At 38.4% G+C, this 19,529-nt stretch overlaps 1 protein-coding gene across 1 annotated transcript; it reads left to right on the top strand.

The window, feature by feature from the left end:
* The first annotated feature begins 286 nt into the window (after positions 1 to 286).
* On the top strand, positions 287 to 2,437 carry LOC109167860. Its single transcript, XM_019316931.1, has 3 exons — positions 287 to 541; positions 884 to 1,452; positions 1,636 to 2,437. Exons 1-3 carry the CDS (start codon positions 287 to 289, stop codon positions 2,435 to 2,437), a joined length of 1,626 nt encoding a protein of 541 aa, XP_019172476.1.
* The last annotated feature ends 17,092 nt before the right edge of the window (positions 2,438 to 19,529 follow it).

Raw genomic sequence — 19,529 nt, forward strand, 5'->3', positions numbered from 1 at the left:
TCTGTGCGCTTGCAAATTATAGCAATCAAGTTTTTTGGCGCCGTTGCCGGGGAACACTTTATTAAACTGTTTTCTTTAAGTTTTTCTTTTCAAATTTATTTTAGTGTTAGGTTCGTTATTATTTTATTTTTATTTTTATTTTTATTTAGTTTTTGTTTTTCTATTTTTATTTTGTTTGTTTATGAACTTAAGACGATCAAAAAGGCATAAGAACGTTGAATTATTTCCTATTGATCTTGAAATTGAGCGTACTTGCAGAAAAAACAGGGTACGAAGGCGGTTTGAAATGGCTGAAAACAATAGAGTGGGTCAACTAGATGACCCCGTACCACCAATAGTTCCACTTCCTCAAAATCAAGTAGCTCAACCACGTCTTCGTGACATCCAAAGACCGGTAATAGCTGTTAACCCTTCTTGCATTCAATTATCTGATGCAACTAGGAATTATGAACTCAAGACTTTCCATCTGAATATGCTCCCTACCTTTAACGGTTTGGGAAGTGAAGATGCTTTGGGTTTCATGCGAGAGCTCTATAGTACGGTACAAACTTTACCTTTAAATAATTTATCAGAAGAAGAGCTTAGAATGAAATGTTTTCCATATTGCATGAGGGGTGATGCTAGGCAATGGTTGTTAAATTTACCAGAGGGTTCTTTAAGAACTTGGGACGATGTTTACAATGCTTTCATGTTTAAATATTATTCATCTCAAATGACAATGGACTATAGGAGTAGGATATGCACTTTCACTCAAAGAGAGGCTGAGTTATTTCATGAAGCGTGGGATCGTTTTAAATTGCTTTTGACACAATGTCCACACCATCAATTTCCATTGTTATTGTTGACACAATTCTTTTATGATGGTTTAACTCCTAATTGTCAGTCTCTTGTAGATACTGCTGCAGGTGGATACACAGGTGATAAAAATAGTGATGAGTTAGAAGCTATCTTTGAGAGCTTAGCTAGTAATTCTCGACAAAAGGCAGTGAGAGGTCGAAGAGCTACTGTGCATGAAATTAGCACACAATCTGAGTTGACAACACAAATGGCTGAATTGACTAAACATATTAACTTGTTGATGACTCGTGATAGTTCGAATAGAGAATTTTGTGCTTTTTGCAATACATATGGTCATAATTCTTCTATCTGTATGAATGCAAAGTCATCACAACCATCTTATGAGGAAGCTAATTACATGGGATCCAACATGGGTAGGCAACTACCAAGAAATGATCCATTTTCTAATACATATAATCCAGGTTGGCGAAATCACCCTAACTTCTCATGGAGAGATCAAGGTAATGGTAATGCAAGACCAATGGGACCACCCGGATTCCAGCAACAGGGACCATCAGGATTCCAGCACCAGCAATACAGACATTTCCAGCAGCCACCTGCACCACAACAGTCTCAACTTCCTGCTCAAGAGAAGAAGCCTCAATTGGAGGAGATGTTCATGCAATACATGGCTAGCCAGGACACTATGATGAAGAAAATGGATGCAAAAATTGATAAGGTTGCTCAGTCCAACCAAGCATCCATTCATAATTTAGAGGTGCAAGTAGGTCAGTTGGCTAAATTGGTTGCAGAAAAAGATCGAGGTAAGTTTCCTAGTACCACGGAAATAAACCCTAGGGAAGGAGCTATGACTGTCACCTTGAGAAATGGTAAGATATTGAATGAAGTAATGAAAGAAAATGAACCCATGCGGGTTGAAAAAGAGAGTGATAAAGAAGAGGATCAAGTGCCTAAAGAGAATTCTAGTGATCAAAACCTCACTTCTTCTATAGTAAAACCTTATGTACCCCCAATTCCATATCCACAAAGGCTACAAAAGAGGAACCAGGACAATAACTTTAAAAGATTTTTAGAGGTTTTTAAAAAATTGCAAATTAATATTCCTTTTGCAGAAGCACTTGCTAATATGCCATCTTATGCCAAGTATATTAAGAAAATTGTGTCTAATAAAAAGAAATTGGAAGAGTTTGCAACTGTGCATTTAAATGAGGAGTGTAGTGCTATTTTGCAAAGCAAATTACCTCCAAAGCTAATGGATCCAGGAAGTTTTTCTATTCCTTGCACTATTGGTAATACTGTCATTGATAAATGCTTATGTGATCTATGTGCCAGTATTAACCTTATGCCTTTAACTCTTTTCAAGAAGTTGGAAATAGCTGAAATGAAGCTAACAACAATCTCTCTTCAACTTGCTGATAGATCAGTCAATTACCCGCTTGGAGTAGTGGAGGATATCTTGGTAAAAGTTGGTAAATTTTATTTTCCTGCTGATTTTCTGATTTTGGACATGGGTAGTGATACAGATACATCCCTTATACTTGGTAGGCCATTTTTGTTAACAGGAGGAGTATTAATTGATATGCCTTTAGGGAAACTGATTTTTAGAGTAGGTAAAGAAAAAGAGGAATTCTATCTCTAAAGCTGTAAAATTACCAACTTTTGATGAATCATGTCTTTTTGTTGATGTTATTGAGAAACCTTCAGAAGAAGAATTTGTTAAGCATTCACCTAGTGAAACACTACATCAACTTGAACTTAAACCACCTTTATTGCAGTTCAAATACGAATTTTTGAGTGACAATGATACTTTTCTTAAGTTTTATTATGCTCATTTACTTCATGCAAAAGAAGAGAGGTTGTGGAGAACATTGACTAAGCTTGGCATGATAAAAATAATTTTTGGAGAGAATTCAATGTAGGGCAAGAAGTTTTGTTGTCTAATTCTTGTCTTAAGCTTTTTCAAGGGAAATTGAAGTCTAGATGGTTTTGTCCTTTCATGGTGACTAAAGTTCGTTCCTATGAGGTCATTGTGATTGAAAGAGATAAAAAGAGACCATTCGTGGTTCCTTCACCAAAAGGCAGTCCTAGAAGAAACTGGCAATTAACAGGGAAGTTTCCTGCTTATTTCATTTTTTCATATCTGCTTTCTTATTTAACATTGAGGACAATGTTGAGTTTGAGTGTGGAGAAGGGAAAGTTTAGGAGACGGAAAAAATTTTGCATTTTTATTTATGCATTTTTCTGCAATTATTTTATGCACTTTCTTGCAATTTTCTGCAAAATTTTCAGCACAAAAAAAAAAATTCTGCGTTTTTCTTTCTTCATTTTATGCACTAAAAATCTGCATTTTTCTGCACTAATTTTCTGCATTTTTCTGCAATTTCTTAGCAAAATAAAGTTTTTAAAAATGCCTTCTAATGACTATGTTGATTGGGATAAGTTCTAGTTTTTGGGAGTGCATAATATCAATGAATGTGTTTGGCTATATGTATGCTTGCATAGAGTTGGTAGTCAAATTCTGTCACACCGTGAGCTTTTGAGCCTAGAGGTTGCCCACTGCAACTTATTTTCTTTTTGAGTGTTTATTTGCCCTCTTTGATTGTGTTACTTCTAGAACTTGCTTCATACCATTTCAGAGCTACATGTTATATGATGACACGAGAATGGTTTAGGCATTAGGGTTTAGCCTTATGGCCTTAAAAATGACCACATCCTTATACATGTTAATTTTCCCCTAGTGAACCATTTTGAGCTTTATAATAAATATATAAGACATTTTTCTTCATTAGCCAGTTTCAAAGAACCTTAGCTTATAAAAAGAAGCCTCTTAACCCGTCCTTGGGTCAGTGGTTGTCACTATTTCATTTATCTGTGCAAGATGACCAAAAGTGATGAAGTATGGGTGAGATTGGAGTTGAGAGGTGATTCAACAATTGGGTTGCTTTGGGTGAGGAATTGGTTGTGATCAAAGAAAATGAAAATGGAAAAAAGAACAAAATGATATGTTCTAATTTGTGGGTTGAAAAATCTTGTTAGCCCAAACTTTTGTGCTCATTTTATTCTTAAAATGATTTATGAGCAATGGAGCATGATAGGAATTTGATGATTATGGGAAGAGTACCATTGAGGGTGATATGGCAATGAGGAGCTATTTATTCGGTTTTACCAGAAACAAAAAAAAAAAAAAAAAAAAAAAAAAAAAAAAAAAAGAGAAGAGATTTTGAAGTTCTTTTGGGAGTTTATCAGTGAAAAGGATGAGGGAGAATGAAGTAGTGATGACTTGTTTCGGTAGAGTTCATTGTATTGGTAGAATACAAGTTCTTGCTCTTGATATGGTGAAATTAGGGCTCTACTGATTCCTTGGACTTTATTTGTATTTCCTTATATCCTTTCTTTCTTAAACCACATATTCTTGGCCCCATTACAACCCATAAATAAAGACCTTTTGACTCGTGTTGTTCATATAATTTTGGTAGCGGAGTTTTGGTGGACAAGCAAGCCTATGGCAAGTGCACTCTCAATAGAGGATGGTGTGTGCCTTTCTTATACATATATTTATGAGAGATTGAGTGAACAACCGTGAGGACTACTATTCTCTATTGTCTTGTGTGCGTATGACTTTGAACTCTCATGAAGTATTATGTGTGTACCATCTCCTTGAATTGAATGCCTAGTTGACATGGTTATGGTTGGTAGTTTGATTTCATTGCATAAGTTTGCGTGGGGACAAGCAAAACCTTGAGTGTGGGGAAGTTTGATAAGCGTAATTTCTATGCATTATTTAGAGTAATTTTAGTAAGTGATTTGTTTTATTAAATTAAGTTTTAGGGTTAATTATATTATAAATATTATTTTTAGTTAAATGTTACTAATTTAGACTAGTTTAGATGAGTTTTAATAAATATTAGTCTAATGTTGCATTTCTATTAATTTAAATAAGAGTTTTATTTTATCTATAGTATTAATTTTATTTGGTATTATTATCCATTATATCTTTAATAAGTATTTTAATACTTAAGTTTAATTAAGTTAATTATGTCATTAGGTTATAATGGTTTGGTTTTAAAATTAATTTTGTTTGTTTCTTTTACAAATGGGCGCAGCAATATAAGGAAAAGAGAAAGGGGAATTAGGGTAGGGACGAAACATAACAGGAGACGGCAGAGACGAAACGGAACAGGAAGAAAAAGAATAGAGGAGAGTACGAAAGTTGGGAGCAGCGGCGACCCGTCGGCAACGGAACTTCAGCTATCATCTCTTAGGCTTGAATTATTTTTCTTCCCTATTTATTTCTTGTTCAAATTTTCAGAATGCTATTTCTTGAACATTCCATACATTCAAATATGATTCTTGGCTAGAACTTTAATTAGGGATTTGGATTAACCTAGATTAGATTAATTGACTATTTTTCATGTGTTGATTCTTCCAATTTCAGTTTAATAATTGAATTTGATTGTATTTATCTTATGTATTTTAATTGTGAATTGTGTGACTGGCCACTGCATAGTTCTAATATTAGGGTTCATAAGAAGAACTGACAGGTGAATTATGAACCTAGAACTCGTAAGATAAACACAATTGACCTAAACTAGACATAGCTTTAGGTATTTGTGGTGATATTTGATTGTTGCTTAATGGATTTAATTAATGTTGGTGAGATATCGACGGATGATCACAGTTAATTGGATACAACCTAGTAGCTCGACGGAGTATTAGGATATATTTGAAGCAATCATCACTATAGTCATAAGAATTAATACTTAAGAGAGTTAGTTAATTATCTAATAGGTGAACCCCAAATCCTTAGTCTTCTCTCAATTGGAAATTTCTTTGGTTTTAATTCATAAATATTCTTTATAATTACATTAATACTATATATTTGAGACTTTCCTTATCAACAAATTGGTTATTTAAGATAACAGTTAATAGTGTTCTTCGTGGGATCTACCCTGGAATACTCCAAGAATTTATACTGTGATTGACTCTGTGCGCTTGCAGATTATAGCAATCACTAGTGGCAAAACTCGTGGAACAGGAGATATCATCAAAAGATGAATAACCATCAAAGATGTATCATATGTTGAAGGGCTAAAATTCAATCTTCTAAGCACAAGTCAATTCTGTGACAAAGGCTACAAAGTCGAATTCTCAAAGGACAAATGCAAAATAGTCAACACAAGAGATGGCGAGATAGCATTAACTGGCGAACGGAAGAAAAATATGTACATAATTTTGTGGAATTCTTTTAACACTAACGTTTGTTTTGTGGCTAAGAGTAATGCAGGTCTAAGTCAGGAATAGCACAATAAATTGAGTCATTTAAATCTGAAGACAATCAATAAGCTAGCCAAGCAAAATCTTGAGACAACTACAAACCAAAAAGGATATCAAAATCATTCGAATAAGATCAGATCAAGGAACTGAATTCGTCAACAAGGTCATAAAAGATTTCTGTGCACAAAATGGAATTTTTCATCAACTATCGGCAGCACGAACTCCACAACAAAATGGAGTAGCCGAAAGAAGAAACAGAACCCTTAAAGAAGCAGCACGAACAATGGTTGCTCACTCAGGATTACCAAAGCGGTTTTGGGCCGAAGCTATAAATACAGTTTGCTATACACAAAACCGATCCCTGATCAACAATTTCCACAATAAAACTCCATACGAGCTATGGAAAGGTAAAGTGCCTAGTGTAGTTATTTTCATACTTTTGGATGCAGGTGCTTTATTCACAACAATGGAAAGAATCATCTGAGAGCCTTCGACGAAAGAGCGGACGAAGGATTATTCATGGGTTACTCCTCAGTAAGTAAGGCCTTTAGAGTCTTAAACAAACGAACAATGGTTATCGAGGAATCCATACATGTCAAGTTCGATGAACAATCTGAGAAAAATCCAGTTGGTGTTGAATCATCCGTCAATCCGAATCAACGTTCTCAAGAACTCAATGAAGAAGAAGTCTCAGACGACGAAGACATCTTAACCTCCTACACGAAATTTCAGTTGAAGATCACTGAACTCGAAGCTACAGCTCAAGATAACAATGGAGCACAACAGAATATTCTGGATACTCAAGCATCATCTGAACCTATGATCTACGTTCAACTACCAGACATCCCTAAAATGAACGTACAAAATCAGGAAAACGCACTTGAACCCGATCTTAGATGGTTAAGAGATCACCCTCATGATCAAGTAATTGGAAACATTCAAGAAGGAGTGAGAACAAGAGCATCTTTGCATGAAAATATGATGGCTTGTTTCCTATCACAAATGGAACCAAAATCCATAAAAGAAGCTTTAAATGATCCTGACTGGGTAATAGCCATGCAAGAAGAGCTTCATCAATTTGAACGAAATGATGTTTGGGAACTTTTCATGAGACCAACACATCAAAATGTTATTGGAACCAAATGGGTCTTTAGAAACAAAATGAGTGAAGATGGACTCATTGTTAGGAACAAAGCTCGTCTTGTTGCTAAAGGATACTGTCAAGAAGAAAGAATTGATTTTGATGAAACCTTCGCCCCCGTAGCACGACTTGAAGCTATACGAATATTTCTTGCATATGCAGCATACAAAGACTTCAAAGTTTATCAAATGGATGTCAAAAGTGCTTTCCTAAACGGACTTCTTGAAGAAGAAGTATATGTTGAGCAACCGCCTGGATTTGCGGTTGACTGTGAACAAGAAAAAGTCTATCATCTCAAAAAGGCATTATATGGATTAAAGCAAGCTCCACGAGCTTGGTATGATACACTCTCACATTTTCTTATCAACTGTGGTTTCACGAAAGGAGCCGTAGACAAGACACCCTTTCGTATCAAAGTTAATGATCATATTCTCCTAGTACAAATCTATGTTGATGATATCATTTTCGGGAGCACGAATTCTGTTTTATGTGAAAAGTTCTCAACTCTCATGCAAGGCAAGTTTGAAATGAGCATGATGGGAGAACTAAACTACTTTCTGGGATTGCAAGTAAAGCAATGCTCGGATGGAATTTTTATCAGTCAAGCCAAATACACTAAGGATCTAATCCGAAAGTTTGGCATTGATGGAAAAACATCCGTCAAAATCCCTATGAGCACATCTCTTAGAATGGATATTGATATGAAGGAAAAGATGTTGATCAAAAGAATTTTCGTGGGATTATCTGATCACTTCTATACCTAACAGCAAGCAGACCTGACATTTCGTTTGCTGTTGGGGTATGTGCTAGATTTCAAGCTAAACCAAAAGAAAGTCATTTAAGTGCAACCAAAAAGATCTTGAGATATCTTAAGGGGACACAAAGCGTTGGGATTTGGTACCCGAAAGAAGGATCTTTCGATTTATTTGGCTATCCGGATGCTGACTTTGCTGGATGCCGAATAGATCGGAAAAGTACCTCAGGAACCTGCCAGTTCCTAGGGGGAAGACTTGTGTCTTGGTTTAGTAAAAAGCAACACTCCATTGCTACCAGCACGGCTGAAGCCGAATACATAGCAGCTGGAAGTTGCTGTGCCCAAATTCTCTGGATGACTCATCAGTTGAAGGATTATGGCATAAATGCACGAGAAGTGAGCATCAAATGTGATAACACGAGTGCAATTGCCATCACACATAATCCTGTTTTACATTCACGAACCAAACATATTGATATTAAATATCATTTCATTCGTGATCATGTTGAGAGAAAAGATATATCTCTTGAATATGTCAATACTGATGATCAGCTTGCGGATATTCTCACAAAACCATTAAGTGAAGCAAGATTCTCTACTCTAAGACACGAAATCGGGATGAATGAGATGACATAAAATGCGGGAATCAAATCTGCAAAAATTCTCACGATATTCTTATAGAATCTTCTCGATATACTCATCATAAAGATTTGGCTCACTCTCACACGCAAGATCTCTATAAAAAGGAAGATCATTCTGTCACCAAATCCACACTAACCCGTCTTTTGAGTAAGAAATCTAGATTTTGTCTTTGATTGTGCAGGAATGAGTACAGGAAGTGAAGCAAAAACAACAATCACCGAAAAGAGAAAAGAAGAGACTGAAATCCTTCATGATCCTCTAATTGATGAAGGGGCACTAAACAAATTTCTAGCAAGTTCACAACATTTACAAAATCTTCTTTGTGAACCAACGGATCAAGAATCACGTGAATCATTTCACTCAGTTGGCAACACCATAGGATATGCAAAGGAGGATAGTGTGCTGGAAAGAAGTGATAGCTATGATTATTCACCATCAAGCACTCCTCCAAAATTGCCCTCACCACTCAAGTCCACAGCTAGCAGCAAGAAGAAAAGACCCTAAAAAAAAAAAGTGTTTTGGGTCACAATGATAAGATGTGGTTCTATTCATTATGAGCCAATTTTATATCTCCATGGATTAATTTATTTTCTTGAGTGAATATGAAAAAGGTTGTCACGAAACTTCTGATTACGTCTTTAACACGGAATCTAGTATTGTCACTACAATCTTTTAAACAGAACTGCACGCAATCTTTTCACCTATAAATTGGAACCTCCTTTCATGAACTCAACTCAAACACTAAGTTCTTGTCTAGTAAGTAAATTTTTGCAGGTATGAATAAGGGCAAAGGAAAAATGGACGAGGCCGAAAAACGAGCTATTCGGCGTAATCATCATCTTCAGGAAGCAAGCAAACTAACTTGTGCTACAATCATGAAACTGGTGGAAGATGGTGATAGGGTCCACATAAAATTCTCCATGCCAAACTCGGCTAACCCGAAAGAAAGAGAAATTATGGACAATACTGTCAACGAATCTCAGGCCAAGAAAGCTATGTGTCTGGAACAGGCAAAACAATTGGCAAACGAAAGGATGATGATGTTGAACAATGCCAACCAGCACCCATATCATCCACCCACCTCTCGTTGGTATCCAGTCACTGAAGTTCCACAACGGAATGAGAAATCTTATAAAGATTTCACTCTAGTTCACTCTCAGTCACCAACTAACCCGACTACGCCCACCCTCTCTCTAGAGGAACTGGACGAATATGCAAACAAGGCAAACTTGCCTGATGTGACTGATGAGTTGACCCGTCTGGAGCTTCACGTGCCTTATCGCTTTCTTTGAATAATGTTTGTCTTATCTGTATGGCTTGGGGCACTTCTGCCCGATTCCTTTAATGAAATTCTCTATCTTTATTAATTGTTCTTTTGACTATGTTACTTTGCTGTCAGAATATTCTTTTCGGGACAAAGATGGAATTATCTCACATGCATTATCTCTTAAGAGCTTCAAAAATGTTAATTAATGCATGGATCTAAATGCTAATTGGTTCTACAAAAACCATAGGTTCTCCTAGTGGTTAACCGTTGGATCAAACGAATGAGCAAGCATTGATCACCATCTCAGTTTGCTATAAAAGGGGGACATTGGTTCCACTATAATGCATCTCTCACCTCTCAAAAATGGCACCTAAAGTTTCAATCACTAAGTATACATCAAGGAGAACCAGAGCTCATCTTGAGGGTGACGCACAAGGCGATCACTATCTCGGCAATAATCCACTCAATCCTCTGGATATCTCATCTGACTCAGAAAGTGAGGACTTTGACGAACTCATCAAGAGGTGCGCTGAAAAAGATGCCAGGTCATTTGATCCAAATGAGAAACCTCCTCTAATTGTTAAAAAGGGATTCCTATCTCTAGACACTTGGAACAGTCCCACTATGGACAGGGACCTTCGGGAGTTCTTTAGAACCTATGATTGCAAGACTGAGCTTGTGGGATACATTGAAGGTGAATCTGATGAGGAAAAGCACCTCTCAGATGGACCATCCCGTTCAAGTGCTCCCACAACAAAGAAGTCTCCCAAAGAGTCCAAAGGCGAAACTAGCAAGACAAGGAAGGGAAAGGCGAAGAAATGAAGATTTCTTTGTTATATGTTCTATGATTATCTTTAATTCTGCCTCCTGTTCATCTATGTCTCGTGAAATTATGAAATAAACTATCATGCATGAATCTCTGTCTGTCTGATATTTGTACGTCTTGGAATCAATTCTCTGACCTTGGAATCATAAAATTCTTGAAAACATCTATTCAAAGTCTTCTACGACATTGATGGTCAGTTGAAGAAATCTATGGGTATTAATTACAGCATTGAATGCTGAGGGCAGTTTTACATCGATATCTCTTCACATTATACCTATAAAAGGGGAATAAATTTCATTCTTCTCTACCATCTCTATCTCCAAAATGGCTCCTAAAAAGCCTTTCACCAGGGGAGATTCTCGAAAACAAAGAGAACTCGCCAGGAAAATTAGGGAATAACAAGGAGACCTATACCCTGGTAACAGCCTTCAAGCACCCTTAGAGTTCTCCTCCGATACTGATTCATCATCTCAGTATGATGAGATGGCTAGCTTCATTGTTGAGGAACCTGAGGAAGCTCCTCCTAAAGAGGAAGTCCCTCAACAAGAGAAAACCCCTACTGATCTACCCAACAAGTATTATGACAAAGACTATGTCAACTATCTCAAGGAAGAGATCAAATCTGAGGACAAAGAAGAACCTACTTCGTCTTCAGACTCTAACTTTCTGCGTACCGGAAAATGGTACAAGAGGATGTGGGCAGAACTTCAGAAGCCAAAAGCTGTATCTCGTGAGCATGAGAGTGAAGAGAGGAAGAAAAATTGATCTTGCTGTTATGTATTATCCTATATGTATCTCCTCTCGTTTGAATCAATAAAAGTCTCTCTGTATTAATTATCTTATCTCGGGCTTACATAGGTGTTGAACGAAACTTTAGTTGTTTCGTTTGCACTTTCGCCAAAGTATCTCTGACCACCCGCTTGCCTTTCTTGGAAATGAATATATTCTTTTAAGTGTGCTGGTTATTTCAATGACCTGTCATTCGGGGTCACATTCTTTGATGAAATTATCGTCTATATAAAGGCCCGTCTTGGGAAACATGGCTTCACTCCTCTAACTTAATATCATCATGGATAAAGGGAAAGAGATGTGTCTTACAACGGGGAGTCTGTCTAAGAAAGTTCGATCTAAAAACGATCCTCATCATGTTTTCAACAACTCACTACTGGAAGGGTCATCCTCAAATGATGGATCCACCAAGGCTTCGAGCATTTCTCAATTTCTCTCGTTTCTGAAGCTTGCACCGCAGCTCAAAACTGACGAAAAATTTATGGCTATTCATGCTGCTGCTGAAGCTCACGTCAAGGCTGAATTAGATGATATAAAAAAGAGAGGTCTTTCAAGAGATGTTATGGGAACAGACCACGAAACTATTGTGAATGAAGTATTTGCTCTTGAAGTTCTCAAGAAGGAATACACTGAGTATGCCCGAAAGCAGAAGGATGCCAAGGAATGAGAATTCGTGCGCCTTGAACCTCAAGAGATGAAGTCACCGTGTCTACTATCTATGTTTCGTGTAATAAACATCTCTCGGTCTATGTTATGTATTCTCGTTATATGTTCCGTAAAGGTTCATGAGACTTTATTTGTCTCATGGATCGTTCGTTGTGATAAGTGCAATCTATCATGTTTCGGTTTTCAGTCGTGTTCAAGAAGATACAAATCTCATCATCTGAACCGTTTAAATTCTTCATAATGGACATCGTGTGGCCGAGAAAGATGGTCAACTACCCCATGATCTTTGTCAGTTGAACTGACGCGCATTTAATGCATACATAGGCACTCGAGTGATTTTCTCTCTCCTCATTTAATGAGGAATGATCAAAACTGATCTGAGCATGATCTTATCAAATCTCCATAACCAGATCAGTTACCTATTTTGAAGAAGTGGAATCGGTTATTTTTTTAAAATTCAAATAATCCATCACTAAAATGGGTCACCCGTTCCTTGTATACCCGAGACCCAAGAAAACCCTACATAAACTTTCTTCATACCACACCTCATCTCTTTCACTCACTCCCCATCTCAAATCTTCCCTTACAATATTACTGTATCCTAAACCTCTCAAATGGCAAAGTCACCCACAGCTACCCCCTCCGAAGCTGAACCTGAAGTACCACCCACACTGGAGATACCTACATTTCCCACAGACAATACTGCTTTTATTGAATCTCGGACTCCTCACATTGCCGGTGGAAGCATGTGGGATGCGCATGGTTTTCTGAAGTATGTCATTGGTCGAGATTTCGGAGAAAAGATCATCAACTTACTCAAGGAAACTGGTTTGTACAAGTTTGCTGTACATCTGTACTCTTTTTGGTTTCCTACGGATGTCGCACAATTTTATATGAATGCTTCTGTTTCTACGGATGCACTTACCATAACCTCGAGAGTCAACAATCAAGTAGTAATAGTCACGTCGGAGGATATTAGAGCTGCCTATGAATTCCCTCAGAGAGACGAGTCGTACAAGCCCAATCTTGCATTCTATCACTATGATCAAGATGATTTTTATGCATCTATCAAGAACAAGCAAGGTCCAACTGCAATCACATGGCCTTTGAAGAAGAAGTGGTTCCGTTTGGATTATGAGTTCACAGTGGACATCTTCAATAAGCTTGTCGAACACAAGACATCGGGGACAGACGATGTAACGAAAGAAAAACTCAAAATGTTGCACGCATTTCTCCATGATCACAAGGTGGATTGGTCGAAAATAATTTTCAACAACCTTCTACACGTCATCACATTCAATAGAAAAAGCCCTGGAGATATTACGAAGAAAATGGGCTATGGGTTCTTGGTTAGTCATCTCCTCACCACAAAGCGAATCCCTATGAGACCAGGAATCAGGCCTGGACCTAAGGCGTGTCACATGCAACACAAGCCCACTGGCTATGATAAGCAGAAAGCTTTGGAATTGGATATACCTTTGGAGCTGGTCAAAGCTAAACGGAAGTCTAAAAAGGCGAAGGATTCAAAAGATGATAAGCCTAAGCCGAAACGACAGAAGAGGGAGAAAAGCTCGCTTCGTGTTGAGACGAAAGAAGCTGCTATTGAGGAACCATCTCCCACTACAATAGCAAACCCAGAAGAAATGATAACTCAGACACCACCTGTTCTATCAGTGGATCCAACCATTGTGGAAAACTCTTCGGATGATGACAATCTTGTTCTCTCCGTTCTCCGAAAAAAGGGACAGAAAGTCTCCCGCAAAAGAAAAATCTAGCACACCTCTTTCTGCGAAGGAAGGTACCAGGACGAATGAAGCGTCTTCCCAGGGGGAAGACAAGAAGAAGGAAGTATCTTCCCAGGGGGAAGACAGACCGAAAGAAGTACCTTCCCAGGGGGAAGACAAGACGACGAAAGAAGTATCTTCCCGGGGAGAAGATAAGTCGAAAGAAGCCTCTTTACAAAAGAAAGATGAGGAAAACCCGAAAACAGCCTCCTCCAAGAAGAAGTCAAAGGCGAAAGATAAATCATCCAAAAGGGAAGCAAAATCCAAATCCTCCAAGAAACGAAAGCACAGGTCCTCTTCAGGATCTCAAAATCCCATCTCTCGGAAAAGCCTCCATCCACAAGAACCGATCTCAGCAGAGCGAACCTCCCCACGTTCGACACAAGAACCTGTTGTCATGGAAAAGGAGGTCAATCACTTAAGTCTCCCACAAGAACCTGGCTTGCCAGAAGAGACGAGAGAAGTGATTGCCAACACGAATGATGCTGACGTCCTTCCTACAGAAAGTTCCCTCCCACAAGAACCTACCCTTGCAGAGCAGGTACCGAGTATTCTGACACAAGAACCTGCATTGGTGGTTGAGAACAATCAGGTGATCCCTGATATGGTTGTTGATCCGAAAGCAGTGATAACACCACCAGTAGTTGCGCCTATCCCTCCATCACCAGATCAATTACTTCGAGAGGCTATAGAGGCTGACTACAACGGAGTAATGCAATGGTAGAAATGGCGCACAACCTCAATAGATACTCTGCTTGAAACAGCCGAAGCAATGAAGGAAGAGGAGAAATTTGCCCTAGAGTGGGTTGGCACGAAAGATGTCTATGAAGCACTCCATCTTGAAACAATTCGACGAGTATACTCTTATAAAGTGACCAATCGCTCTCTCGGAAAGGATAAGGCACCCCTATGCATCGAACTCAACAAACCCCCTCTGGATCCAGCATTTGTTGAAGAAATGAAGGAGCTTCGTTATGCAATGCTCCTATCCAAAATCAAGACTGACTTAGAAAAATCGCACCATAACGATCCCAATTGCGAAGTCAGTGGATCAAAGGACGAAAATGGCAAAGAAATCATTGATGAATCTGAAGAAGAAAAGGACGATGAAGAAGATGAAGATAGTGATGATGCTGATGCAGATGATGAGAATGATGATGATGATCACAATAAAACTGGGGTAACACGAACTATGATAGTGATTCCCCTCTCTTGATCAATCCGGACTACAATTCAACAATACCTTAAGAATCCTCATCACACAACTCTCCCTCCCGAAGTGATGACAAAAGGGAAGCGTCACTCAAGGATGACGAAACTTCAAATACTCAACCTGAAGACTTGTCTCGTGCTATCGTCCCCCATGTTCAACCTATGGACGAAACTCCCATCAAGAGAGAAGGTGCAATCCTTCGTGAGGGCAACCTGGATGCCTCACCTATCTTGATAAGCTCAGCCAGTGGTGGCAAAATGGAAGCACCACCTCAAACGGAATAAATGGACACCTCACCAACGAATATTGAAGAAGAATCTCCACCAGTATCTCCACATCATGTCATGAACCTTATGAGAGAAACTGTTCACACAGCCGAAGTCATTCACCGAGAATACCTAACGCTTCGACGAAGGGATACCCAAACCTTAGATGACCTATCTAAGAAGGTGGACCAACTGATGGCTGCTCAAGCTCAGTCTCGCTCTCCACCGCAAGATCAACCTCAACCACCACCACAAGCTCCACCCGAACAGCAGCCTAATGACCACTTGGCAAAGGAACTTCATGAACTTCACACATCTGTCAACAAAGTGGCAAGGCAACAGCACGAACTCAAGCACTCGCATTATAGTCTCAAAGAGCGTGTTGATTTATCTTGCACGAAGATGGAGACTGCACATGACAATGCATATCAAATGGGCCAGTATCTTTTTCAAATTCTTGGCTATGTGCAAGATACTTTGACTGCAATCAACAAGTTGTCCACTCCTCCTACTACTTGTGCCGATGATGCCAAAAAGGGGGAAAAGAGGAACCCTGATGATAAGGATGATGGTCATCCTAGGGACAACACGAGAAATCGTTCTCCATCTTTTGCACAAGGAGATTCTGAAAGAAGAAACACGAACCCTCCGCCTCCACCTTCTCGAGATCATCACTCTTATCGTGGTCATCAACAGTCGCAATCCCAACACCATTCTATCAAGCCTCGCCAATCTCTCGGCTCTGAGTCCAAGTACATTTTCAGTGGTCTGTCAAAGAGACAAAGAACGAGTCTAAGACAAAGGCTTATGAAAGATAGAAAAGTTACAATGGATGGCGTGGGAAACTTTGTGGATTTCATACCATATGAAGAAGGGAGTAGGAAACGTTTTGAGGTTGCAACGTTCCTGTCTGGATGAAGACAAAGGACAATCACACAAGACAACATCACATAAGCTCTCAAAATGAAAGGATCAAAAGGATTAATAGAGAGCTATGGGAAAAACATGAGGAAGAAGCTCGTAGAAGAGAACAAGAGCTTCACGAAAGAGAGCGGGTAAAAGAGCTTATTAAAGATCTCACGAAAGTGACCAGAAGCTCTGAACATGGAGTCATTTATAATGCAGCTTTCAAAGTACATGCTGAATCTTGAAAAAGCTATACAGAAGGAATGAACTCTTTCGAGCTAATCTCGTGGTGGAAATTAGGAATTGTTGAGGGAGAAAACATTCTTGAAGCCTACAATAATTACATAAGCCTCAACATCAAAGGGAAATACGAAAATCTGGTTAGGGAGAACCCAATCAAAGTTTTCAGAGAGCGAATCAATAAAGATATTGACACTGACAGAATGCTCAAGGAGCAAAAAGAGAGAGATGTTCGTGAATACGAGAAGGCCAAGTAGCAGAAGATGAATCTTTTAGAATTGTAAGATGCTTTTCTTTCTGCCCTCCTTAATCTTTTGTAAGCTTCATTATCTTTATACAAATCTTTCGTTGTTACACATCTCGTGTTACATGTCCAAGTTCTTGTTAGTGTCTTATTTGTTATTTGCATTTATCTAGAAATGACTTGTAAACTCTCAGTAATGGCTGTTTTGAAATAAAGAATCCTTTATAGGATATTTATCAGCCTTATAAGAAGAGTATAGGTTTTGGCATCATAAAAAAGGGGGAAATTGTTAGGAACACTTGTATTAGGATTTTGATGATACCAATGTAACCTAGAATGTAGACCCCTAACCTTCGTTATTTTTAATCGCTGCTTTCGTTCTAGACGAAAGTTGCCATAACTCACATTGTAATTCGTGTTAAGATAGACAAACACACGAAAATGAGTTATGTTCTCTTGTTAGGGCTATCAAAACGAAAAGAGACACAAAGCAAGAAGACGGAAGCGTCAACAACGAAAGTTCATCAAGGGATATCAACCACCTCGAAGAGACAGCTACCTTTATGACGATTATTAAGACATTCATTCTCTTCTACAACAAGAAGAATGTCTCTTCTGTCTGAGCTGTCTAACCATCCTAGGAACAAAAAAAGACCTTAACATGTGGGACACGCATACTAAGGAGCATTAAATGAAGTTGTACAATCCTTGAAGCTAAAAGACAAAACCCTACGGCTCTCTATGCCCTCAACGACTATAAGGTACAAACCACAGTAATGGAGCATTTAATGCAGCAAGCTCCCCGGTCCTTACCCACTGGATAATAGGTTTGAAATTTCATCTCCCTCCAACGGATGAAATTTCCCTCACCTATATAAGCCCACCTTCATCAACTAAGAAGGTGCTGGTTCTTTTCACTCGACAACACTTTCAAGCAAAAAGCTCTTAAGCAATCTTAAAGTACTCATCAAGCCTTTTGTGAACCAGTGTCAAAGCTTGAAGATATTTGAAGAAGTTCATTATTTCTTATCTTCCACCTTGAAGAAGTCTTGGATCTTAGAAGAAGTGATCATCCTCCATTCAATCAAGACTTCACCACGTTGGAGAAATCAGAATCCTTTTCTACCAACCTCAACTCTGAAGAAGACGTTGATAGAGGCGGAGTAAACTCACGGAGTTGAAAAACCTGCAGGAAGCTGTCCGGCTTAGTGATCAAGGAAGCTTCTTGTGTATTTGTACTAACGAGTGATAGTGCAAACCTTCCATAAGTTGTGGAAGAAGAGTGGAAGTAGGCAAAGTTGGCCGAACCACTATAAAACTCTCGTCTCCCTATCTTTTTATCTTTCGCAACTTATTTTCACATCATAACATCATACGCGCCCAAACCGAAAGCTTCATAAAACGTCAAACTGTGCAAAGTGTTTAAAACTAACTCAATATTTCCGCTGCGCTGTAACGTCGAAAGGTTGTTACTTGCAAAAATCTGAAAAGAGTCTATTCACCCCCCCCCCCCCCCCCTCTAGAGTCTCGTTATAACCTACCGGGACCAACAATGTTACTGGTGTGAATTAGAATGGATATGCGTAGAGTGTGAGGAAAATTTGGACTCTACCCCTATTTTGACGTGAAAGTAGTGGGTTTTGGCTGAGTGATTTGCCTTTTAAACGTGATTTTGAGAGATTTGGCATGCTAATTATGTGAATTTCTTTGATGACTTTATGTTCAATCGTAGCTGTTGATTTGTTAGTTTCAATGGCTACGATTTGATCATAATTTTTACGTAAAAGGTGATTCTCATGTAAACATGACCCTATAGATATATTTGGTTGGTTAATGAGAATGAAATTAAAGTTGCAAGTAAAACCGATGTATGCATATCTTTATTAGATGAAATGGAAATAATGCATTTGAATTCCTCATTATGCTACTTGTTCCCTAGCTAATAAAACAATTGTCAAAGGGTTTCTTATTTGTGTGTATGCATATTGGGTTGTGGCATGGGTAAATACCAATGATATTGTCAAAATCAAAATATAAGAACGATGCATCCTATATAGAAATATGTAATTGTCAAAATTAAAGTAACTATTATATCTAAGTAATTTTAGCTCAAATTTTCATTGCGATCTTATTTTATACTTTTAATTTGTGCTATATTGGATACGATTATTATTTGAGTAAATACCCAAAATAGTCCCTCGACTATAGCTAAACTCACAAATTGGTCCTCGATTTTCAATTTCAACCAATTAAGTCCTTAACTTTGCAATTTTAACACAATTTGGTCCTCTCTCTATTTGACCGTTTGTTGACTGTGATTTTTGAGGATATATATGTAATTTCATGGTCCATCGTCGGGTTTTTAAGGTTCCGGTTGCATTTCTAGACCGCACTGTTACATTTGAATCCACTGGCAAAAGCAATCTACCAAATCCAGTCGCCTTTCTTCATCCTCCCTTTGGATTCAATGTAGTTGAGTTCGTACCAGAGTGAAGAAGACGACGTGTTTCCGAACCGGTGCAACGTCATCCTGGAGGCCTCCACGTGCTCCGACGAGAGCTGAAGGTTCTTCTAGAGATCGTCGATCACGGTCAACAAATAGTCAAATAGATGGAGGACCAAATCGTGTCAAAATTGTAAAGTTAAGGACTTAATTGGTTAAAATTAAAAGTCGAGGACCAATTTGTAAATTTAGTTATAGTCAGGGACCATTTTAGGT

The sequence above is a fragment of the Ipomoea nil genome, unplaced genomic scaffold, assembly GCF_001879475.1.
Source record: "Ipomoea nil cultivar Tokyo-kokei standard unplaced genomic scaffold, Asagao_1.1 scaffold3170, whole genome shotgun sequence".
Lineage (NCBI taxonomy): Eukaryota > Viridiplantae > Streptophyta > Magnoliopsida > Solanales > Convolvulaceae > Ipomoea > Ipomoea nil.

Coding starts and splice junctions, on each gene's coding strand:
- LOC109167860 (XM_019316931.1), top strand. CDS start 287: ATGGCTGAAAACAATAGAGTGGGTCAACTAGATGACCCCGTACCACCA. Junction 542..883: donor TGCGAGAGCTCTATAGTACG/GTACAAACTTTA, acceptor CCTAATTGTCAG/TCTCTTGTAGATACTGCTGC. Junction 1,453..1,635: donor AAGCCTCAATTGGAGGAGAT/GTTCATGCAATA, acceptor AATAAACCCTAG/GGAAGGAGCTATGACTGTCA.